At 35.3% G+C, this 10,206-nt stretch overlaps 1 protein-coding gene across 1 annotated transcript; it reads right to left on the bottom strand.

Moving 5' to 3' along the window:
* Positions 1-244: 244 nt before the first annotated feature.
* On the bottom strand, positions 245-4,483 carry LOC110877744 (Golgi apparatus membrane protein-like protein ECHIDNA). Its single transcript, XM_022125941.2, has 6 exons — positions 4,324-4,483; positions 2,826-2,882; positions 2,530-2,733; positions 2,007-2,066; positions 1,788-1,914; positions 245-681 (listed from the first exon to the last, which is right to left on the bottom strand). Exons 1-6 carry the CDS (start codon positions 4,336-4,338, stop codon positions 593-595), a joined length of 552 nt encoding a protein of 183 aa, XP_021981633.1. The 5' UTR covers positions 4,339-4,483; the 3' UTR covers positions 245-592.
* Between the last annotated feature and the right edge of the window lie 5,723 nt (positions 4,484-10,206).

Genomic DNA, 10,206 nt, shown 5'->3' on the forward strand with positions numbered 1-10,206 from the left:
TTCCTTTATGGTGAAAAAAGTTTTAAATTTTATAAATTAATATAGAAATTAATATCCAATATACATGTCATTTTCAACTATTTAATAGTTTGTAGCTCAAAATATGTTACAGTTTGAACTTTAACGATGAATTATGTCATTGAAAGTTTAAGTGAAAGTAGCCCACATGTAATTAAACTAATTTTCTAAGAATTTATTAATAAAATTCAAAAAGATACATTCAAGCACATTTGAACATGTCTAATGTTTAACCTGTAATTATTCATCATGTGCCTATGTATGTTATTTTCCAAATAAGTACAATAATAAATGTTGAATAACAAGAACAAGTTTTGAGTTTTTTATAGCCATAAGAATCAGTAACTCGAAAACCCCACGGGACCCCCACTTATACGCTACAAACCAACACGTCAGGTAAAACACAACTTGCACTAGGCAGGTATCCTTCGAAAGTAAGAAGCTAGATTAAAGATTTGTTTTCTTTTTTTGAGTTTTGACTACTAGTATTATCTAAGGTTGTTACCACATCCGAGTAAGTATCGTGGACCATACACCAAGTACAACAACAAACCAAGTTCTTTCTGTACCGAAATCACACCGCACTAAAAGCAGACTGTATTGTAGATGAGAACCGATTTGCGATAGTCTGGGAGGCAAATTGTTGAATCTGCTTCTTCGCATCTGAATCAACACAAATTTCCAAAATCAATTCAGAACCCATACCACATAAACCAGAAAGAATGCTTGTAACTGTACATAAAAGGGAAATAAGATTCACAACATCTATAATTTTGACCCATTTACCCATAAATCTGTCAATTTGGGTTGTGTTTTATCACAAATTGGTCAAAGCAGGGTCACATGCGTCGAATAGATTATGCTATTGTAGTAAATTGGTCATTGCATTACCTGTTCATAAAAAGCTAAAAGTGCAGACAAAATTGTATGTGGGTCCACCCAAGCTAACCCAGCTCCATTTGATGTGTACTGATAACTGACCCATTTCAATTCAAACCCGTTTTGACCGGTTGGACAACCCACCCACTTTTCCACCTCGGCATTTTTTTAACTTTCATTGTCATTACCAACATCTTGTGTCCAGCTAAGATTTGGGGCCAACAGGTGTGACCCCTAAGAAGTTATGAACTGAAAACCTCTTAAACCGAAGTTCTGACACTTGGACAAAACTTTTTTTATAAAATGCACCCCCAAACACCCACTGACCTACTTTCCCGACTTTTGATTTTGATGATCCAAACCTAGTACTTATCAACTAAATGAAACAAAATACGTTTATTTTAATCTCTTACAAAAAAAGATTAACATTACCAGGGATCGTTAACATGGAATACAAATTTTACTCCGCATTAACTACTTAGTATTTTAGTTATATTAACTAATCCACTACAACCACAACCACAGGGATCGTTAAAAAAAGTAACATGGAATACAAATTTTACTCATGTCCTAAAATCAACTGGAACCATGTCAAAATAACCAAAACTAGGGAGGGAGCATTATCATCCAAAAAATTTCAAACTTAATATATGAGTAATATACATGACTTCTAACATACTAACACTAATTCAGATAGAGCATCAGGGCTTTAAAAATTATTTCACCATTTTCTTTACTGGGTTCAGACGTCAGTAACAAGAAAGAGGAGCAGAAACACTGTGGGGGCAATATGAGTCTTATATTTACTCATCTTTTTTATTTTGCATTAAAAAAAGAAAATGTGATATATAAATAAACATCAAAAGTTCTATAAAATTGAGTATACGTACCTTTACGGCATTTTGTAAAGCCAACTATATTTGCAATGCTAAGGGTCAAGCAAACTCCAACAACAAGGAGATAATCGGCTTGGAACCTTATCAGAGAAAATATTCCGAAGAAGATCCATATAACCGCCTAAAAAGAATAAATTGAATACATCATAAATGTACGCCCATGAATTGGATCACTTCAAGTAATTTTTCACTAGGGGGTAGAAGTTGACTTACAGTCAAGTAAAGAGTCCACCAGAATAGCCATGAATCCTTTTTGTTCATACGAGCCAGCGACTGTTGAAGAAGATTATAACATATAAGATATATAAAGCAGACTCAGTTTAAAAAAGTGCACTGAGGCACGTTGCGATCAGGAAACACATCAGAGGCAAAACGTCACCCCTCATGTAGTTCCAGATAATAATTGGTCAAAATTAGGGAATGTAGGAGGTTTATATAATTATATGTAAAACCAACCTAAGGGAATAAGGGATGAAGAAATTTTTAAAAGGTTTACTTCATAAATAGGTTTATATGTAAAAAGATGAGAGATATGCAGCTTCTGGTTGTAAATAAAGGTTACTTGGTTGTACATAGACGCGCGCCTCACATACGTGATGCCGGTGCCTTGCGTCGTTTAAACCAAGAACACAGACACTAGAAAAAGAGGTAAATTGGTTGTATTTTTGGTTAGAATAAAACAAAACAAAATAAAAATAACTAATAACTGAAAAATTATAAATGAAAAAAAACCCACCTCTTGGTCAAGACATTCAAATTTCCACACACTCTCGCCATCGTCATCAATTTCATTCCACCACCTCAAACCGACTAAGATTCGACCACTGACATTTTTCACCACCCAAAAATCAAGAGCAGACAGAAGAACAGTAACCACAAATATTATGACGAAACTGTCAAAAAAGAGAGCTGATAGTATGTAAAACGCTAACGCTCCGGCCTGCTTAAACACAGAAAACAATATCTAAGTGATATGTAGAAAGGAATCAAGAATAAGAAAAAAGAATACCCTATAAGCCCAAAAGACTAGACCTTGAAAAGCACATGAAAGAAGCATATCCTTGGGTTTGCATAGTTTTCTCCTGGAGGCTGAACACAAATATCAACATTTAGAATATCATATATTAATATAAAAATATATGATACATAAAGCAAAACAAAGAAATAAGTTTTAAAAAAAACTCTAATTTTTACAGCAAGATGTGGCAGTTACTACATGAATTTATCATCACATTCACACACATACAGACATATTCTTCAGCTCACAGAAAAAGATGCAGAAGTATCTTAAGATCAGGAATAATTATTAGAGAGGTATATTTGTGAGTATTTTGAATGTTGATACTCACATTCAAAATTCGTATTCAGTCTTCACCTTTTATTCAATTCTTCTAAGATATGATGCCAGTTTATCAGACAGTAAAACATAATTATTAAAAGGATTAGAATTCATACTACTAAAATGTGAAAATATACATCATAATTCACTGAACCCTGATCGTAATATCATATGACACATCTGATATTCTCTTGGCATACATCAAGAACAAAAATCATTTAATCGATCAACGAGGTCAGTAATCTACGCAAATCCAATGACTATGTGCAAACAGCTGATAATCCTAGTTCCTTATAAGTGATATATCATGCACTCAGCAAAATCACCAATACAACATTGTCTTGAAAGAAAGCAACGTGCAATTTAGCATCAATAAGCCATTGCCAAATACCAATTCTCTGGGTTTGGAACAGCGCACCTAGGCTCGTGGCGCCTCAGGTGCAATGCAAGGCAGCTCACTGCTGACTCAGTGAGGCACAGTGTGTACAAAACGTGCACAAAAAAGTGGCATATAGAACAGACTTGAAGCGCACTTCTTGTTCGGGAAAGGTTTTGTGCATCAAGATGACGTACTTATACCTATTTAGGTTGTACATATAGGTTATTTTGTATATTAAGCCATATATGGAACTTAGTTATGTCTAAATTATGGGTATGCGATGCTAGAAACCTAAAAGAAATATACAAAATGTAAATAATTAGTTAAATAGTGCCTTGCGTACAAAAAGCGGTGTGAGTCTTGGCTCACGACCCTGTCGCCTCGGTGGGCCTCACACTTTTAAAACCAAGTCACTTCTTGCAGACATGTAAAGCTCAATGTGCACAAAGATAAAACCTCTTTGAAAATTGAAATAATTACTCAAATCACATCCAAGGTTCGAAAACTACCTAACATCTAACCCTAAACAATCAAAACAACAAACATCCACACCACATTTCATGGTTCCAATAACATCCACACTACATTTCATGAATCCAACAACATCCGTACACCATTACAAAAGTTATCAGTTATCAATCGCATGCACAACTAAACATAATCACTCAAAACGCGCAATCAACTGCAACGGCACAAGACATTTGCCCTAGATCTATCCTAATAAATTTCGATCTAAATACCAAAAACCTAACACATGAATCGTACAAAATTACTTCGAACCGTAGAAGAAATTAGAGATTCGGAAAACGTACCGGATTCAGATCCATGATTACGGGTCAGATTCAAGGATTAATGAACTCGAAGCACAGCTAATTCGGTCCGATTTTTAACGCAGATCTCGTTGTAGCAGAAGAAACAGAGGTTTGTGATAAAATTTGGGGGTACAATCCTTTCAGGATCTTAAAAAAAACCGGTCAAACGAGACTTATCGTGTTTTTAAGAGTAAAGCGCATGGTCAAGATTGTCCAATGACTTCCGGTTTCTAGAGTTAAATGTTGGTCATGTGGTTTGCAAAAGTTGTAGATTTGGTTTTAGTGGTTTACTAATTACACGTGTGGTCTTAAAATTTGTCAAAAATGAACTCGGTTGGTCCTCAACACTAATATTTGTTATGTTTTTCAGTTAAGTCCATGTTAAATGACCAAAATACCCTTGGGTTTTCAATTGACTGTCAAGTGCATTTATTATTCTTATTCTTCAATATCTACAGACTCTCTTCTCAAACAAGAAGCATAGCCACCTCTGCATCATCTTCATCACCATCATCATCTTCATCACAAACCCACACCTCATCTCTATCTCTCGTTCTTTTCCGGCGACGGAGATCAGAAGCGAAGAGAGAGGAGAGAGAAGAGATCGGAGAAGATGGTGGAACGGCAGTAGCGCCGTCGCTCACGGCGGCGGTGGTGCTTTTGGTGATAAGGATGATGACGATTTCTGTTGATTAAGGAAGATGCTCATGTCAGCCGATGATGATGTATGCCCAATGATGATGATGGATCGGAGACGCCGGCAACGACTAAGAAGCGACGGCCGGCGGCCGTTCGCGACAACCGAAGAACAGAAAACTCTATTCCTCTCTCTCCGGTAAGTGGCTATTAGCCTAAAATTTGGGTTTTGAACTAGATCGACTATGTTTCAAGCTTGATTCAGGTCACTGTTTGTTTCTTTTTCGGCAGCCGACTGCGGCAGTGCGCCGGCATAGACGTGGTGGTGGTTAAAACTTGGTTCATCCTGTTTTTTTTTTGTGTTTAGGTCAGCTCCGGGTATGCTTGGTTCAGTCTTGCGACCCAGTCAACTCAGTCGGCCGGGTAATGAAGATGATGCAGATGATGATGGTGATGAAGATGATGATGGTGATGGTGATGAAGATGATGCAGTGGGTTTTGTTAATAAGCAAGGGTATTTTGGTCATTTAACATGGACTTAACTGAGAAATTTAACTGATGTTAGGGGCTGGGGACCAACCGAGTTCATTTTTTACAAGTTTTGGGACCACGCGTGTAATTAGTAAACCACTAGGACCAAGTCTGCAATTTTTGAAAACCACAGGGACCAACCAAGCATTTAACTCTATTTCTCACTTTTTACCCACTGAAACTCTTGACGTGAGTATTTTATTACCATATATCTTGTACCCTTAGTTAATAATTATGTTGACCGTTAGATTTAGGGACAAATTGGACTTTTCACCATCAAAGCTGACTAACCACACTTGCAAGTCTTCCTTATCTTTCCACTTTAACCTTCTAACACCCCATTTTATACCTACCTTTTTTTTTCTTCACCGGCAAAATAAAAAGCTCCGGCAAATCCCTGACTTCCGGCCATCGACGACATCCACATTCACACGACATGGAATTCACTGTTGAGGTGCACAACGATTCAATCAATGGTACGTATATCAGGGTGGTGTTGCGGTACTTGAAGAATATTTCGTTCAACTTTGGAGTGGTGTTCCCTACATCGCCCCCAACAATCACGTCCATCGTCCCATCACCACAGAATGCCATCATCCTAGTGTTTGGTCCGACACCACCATCACCAGAACAAAGCATCGTCCATCTTCACCAAGACTAGTGTAAGACTAGTCTTGGTTATTTTGATTAGGATCCTATTATTAAATGACGTGTAATTATGACATGGATATCTATAGTTATGCTTAGGATATGTTTAAATTTACTTAAGTTAGACTTTTGTTATGTATAATTGTCACACCCCAAAAACGTCGCAGCGGAAATACAAACGTAGCAGTGACGGAGGTTGGTACCCATAAATATTTTTAGTGGACAATGCATTGTTTATTTTGGACATATACTTATTAAAAACATGACTTTAGAGTTTAAAGTTCAGATACAATCCATAGTTACAACTTAGTTGTCTTAATCCTTATGGATTCAATAACACACGGTCCATTTTAGTTTTAAAAGATATCCAAAATATTTTAAACACGACAAGCATCACTACCACAAGATATGCCAAAATCCCGAAGTCGAACTCATATACCTGAAGAACACGTAAAAATCAAGTGTCAACACAAAGGAATGTGAGCTCATATATTCAAATTTGTTACAATTTGTTTAAGGAATCTTTCTTGTTATAGATTTTTAAATGGAAATAAGCATCCATATAAAATTAAGAAAGTAAATTTTATTTTTCCTTATAAAAGTTTGAAGATCCGCTATCGTAAGCAATTTTTCTGAAACCCTCTGATAAAGATTATTTTCCATAAATATGTATTAAATTCCAGTCCGTCTTTCGGTTTCGTAAGTTTGCAAGACATTACGAGCTATATAGTAACAACGAGGTTCTAATTAATACTGGACAATTTAGAATGAAATTCGTCGCTATGTGGACACGGAGCTACCTGTCACGACGGGGTTGTCAACCCGATAGATCTATCAACAATTCCACGTGTTCAATACTTAATGATTAAAAATGGCTATAACACTCCACTCAAGGTGCCCCACAATTAGGCCACCCAGTTGCCCTCCTCAATTGAACAAGATATATAACCTACTAGAAAGATAAATTTAATAGGGTGCTCTCAGACACCCACACTCCTGCAGCATAGAAACGTCTTTATATCAATCAAAATCCCGTTTTCCTCGAAAACATTTTATATCAATCAAATCTCGTTTCTCCCCAAAACATATTTATATCAATTGATGTGATCTAAATATACATATTTTTATATAAATATTCCAACACTTTACATAGATTTGAGGGTGATTTTTATTAAATGTTACTCCTAATTGATTCATAATTAGATTTTAATGTTTTGAAAAGAAAATGAGTTAAGTTGGGTAAATCTAAATTCATTAGCATTAAATTAGTTAATTGGATACTTTTGAGGTGTCGTAGGTTTCAACCAAAATAAAGTTATGGCTATAACTAAATGAATTCATTTATTTGAACTGAACTCTTCACATAATTGTTTTATTAATTTTACGGGGCTTTCAAAAGTGGAAAGCAAGATGGAATGAAAAGGAATGATATGTATACATCCTGAAGAAACATGTAACTAATTTTAAGGTTTAATTAGTTTGGTTTATGTTTCAAACATGAGAGTTAATCTTCTTAATCTTTCCTGAGCTCCGATGTGGTCAGATCTTCCTGCAAAACAGCAACACCGTTAGCTCGTTAAGAGGGGAATATGGGGGTTTCCCTCTTAACCAGACTCCGGCGTGATAATAAGTAATTGTTTCGAGGAAATAAGTGTGTTAAGAGTGAGAGTGGAGAGAACAAATGTTTAACCTGTGCATGGAGGTCTCTATTTATAGCCGGAGAGGGGTATGAGGAGATGGGCTGATGGGCCGGGAGGCGACACAAGAAATATCCTCCTTGTCTCACTAGTGTCGACAGTTAATGGTTTCTAGAAGCTCTTCGGTGTTGGCGCACCTTAATTGGAGCCACGTGTCCGAGTTGTCGGCCTTGTTGTACTTCTCCCATCAGCAGGTGAGTGGAGATCATGGGGCAGTTGTCGCCGCCCCCTGATTGGTGCCACTTAGGCGTCCTTGTGTACTCTCTGTCGCCTACACGTCAGTCGATCGTGGAGCACGATAGAGCACAGCCTGGTGGACGCTGATTGGCTCGCTCTTCTGCCACTTGTATCTTTGGTACTTGTTGGGAAAATTAGTGAATGGATATTTAGTTAATTTATAATTTAATGAAATTATAATTACTAATTAAACTCCATATGTGAAAATATTGAGTAGAGTTTTATGCCACTTGATTAGCTTTTATTAGAGTTTTATGTCTCTAATTAAATCACTAATTAAGTGAAACTTTTATTAGAGTTTTATGTCTCTAATAAAATCACCAAGAAACTCGTCACTATAAACAATTCTTGTAGAAAATGGTAGGCTATGTGACTCATTGGAATCATGAGAAAACTACAAGAGAAAGATAATATGTATGAAGATTTCTTGGAGAAGTGGTGAAGACTTAAACATCCATATGTTGAGAATTATAGTGAGATGAGTTTTCTCTACTCGATTCCATCACCTTCATATCATTATTTTTCCACAAGTTCAAACACTATAATTCTATTCGGTGTAACCTCGGGCGCGTGGCCATTTCCGGCAGTACAGACTGCTTTGGCTGTTGTACCCTGGGAGACAGACGCGTCGTCTTTAGTAGAGGCGCGAAATCTGTTTTAAAGGAAGCGTGTTAAACATGTACCTCAACCATAATCATCAACATTTGTTTGTTCTTTTTGTAGGAAATTATTGTACATGAAGACGTGGTTCAAGACCTCGTTGAATCCTACACAACGGACTGAAAACACAACGAACCATACAAATAAACGCGGTTAAAGATCAAGTTGAAGACTTTATCTTTTGAAGATATTGGTTTGAATCGGTAGTTTTATTAAATATGTTGTAGTTCATATTTATTTTCATTTGAATTTGTACACGGTTCATCTGCTACAATTTCCCAAATGTTTAAAGAGAGTATCTTCATTTTTTATTAGTTTTATTAATAAAAATGTGACCCATTTCCTACAAACTTAAAACAGATTTCATGAGATTGTTGGTACAATCTTAAAAACCTTATTTATAAGGATTTTGGGTTTACGAAAGGATTTATAATAGAATTAAAAAAAAAAAATTTAAAGGCTATGATCTTATAAATATTTTCTTGTGGGAAATATGTATGTGGTACAACTTGTTGTGTTTGGATTTCTTGAGATTGAGATACAATCTTAAATCCTATACCGTGGTACAAAACGAATAGTTTTGGTTCAACCGTTTGGTTTTTTAAACGATTTTGGGAATCGTTAATTTTTCTAACTTTTGTGTTAGATCGGATTTATTAGTGTAAACCATACATTTTTTTTTGTAAACGTAAAATTTTCTAACATGTGTGTTAGACCGGAATTATTGGTGTAAACCATACGTTTTTTTGTAAACGTTAAATTCTCTTAAGTAGAGTCTTTTATGTCTTTAAATAAGAGTTTTATGTCACTTGATTAGAGTTCTATGTCTCTAATTAAGTCTTTATTTAAAGTAGACTCTTCATCCACAAATGGATTGATTTGAACAAATAAGTCTTATAATGATTTTTGTAATCATTTGTCTTCTAACATGTGTGTTAACGTTCATGAAACGCGTTAGTTTGGAAGCAATTTTTTAATTGTTCAGTTCCTAACGTGTGTATTAGAAATGACTTATTTATTTGAACCATATATGTGTTTTAGCAAGTCGAATTAACATTTTGTGGAAATGTTAATATTTCTAACGTGCGCGTTAGAATTTCTTTCATTTTAACATTACTGTTAAAAATGGTTAAAATACAAATGCTTTGAAATGTTTTATGTTGACATTTTATATAAGCAATTTGTTGTAGCATTGCTTATAAGGCTTTGTATGATTTACAAATAAAATGTCATACATTGAAGTTGATGTTTGATTGGCTTCAAGGAATTAAATCACCATAAAGTGATAGTGTGGTAATTATATGAATTTAATGAAATTAAAATCATTTACTAGACTCTTCATATGGAAGATAAACTCTTAAGGAGAGTTTCATGTCAATTTATTAGTTTTTATTAGAGTTTATTTCTCTAATAAAATCTCTAATAAAGTAAGACTTTTAGTAGAGTTTTTATGTCAATTTATTAGTTTTTATTA

This window comes from Helianthus annuus, chromosome 9, assembly GCF_002127325.2.
Source record: "Helianthus annuus cultivar XRQ/B chromosome 9, HanXRQr2.0-SUNRISE, whole genome shotgun sequence".
Classification (NCBI taxonomy): Eukaryota; Viridiplantae; Streptophyta; class Magnoliopsida; order Asterales; family Asteraceae; genus Helianthus; species Helianthus annuus.

Excerpts from the sequence above, each read along its gene's own strand:
- LOC110877744 (XM_022125941.2), bottom strand. Across the intron at positions 2,067-2,529 it reads TTGAATGTCTTGACCAAGAG|TCGCTGGCTCGTATGAACAA; the intron begins GTGGGTTTTTTT and ends CTTCTTCAACAG. Across the intron at positions 682-1,787 it reads CTTTACAAAATGCCGTAAAG|ATGCGAAGAAGCAGATTCAA; the intron begins GTACGTATACTC and ends GTGTTGATTCAG.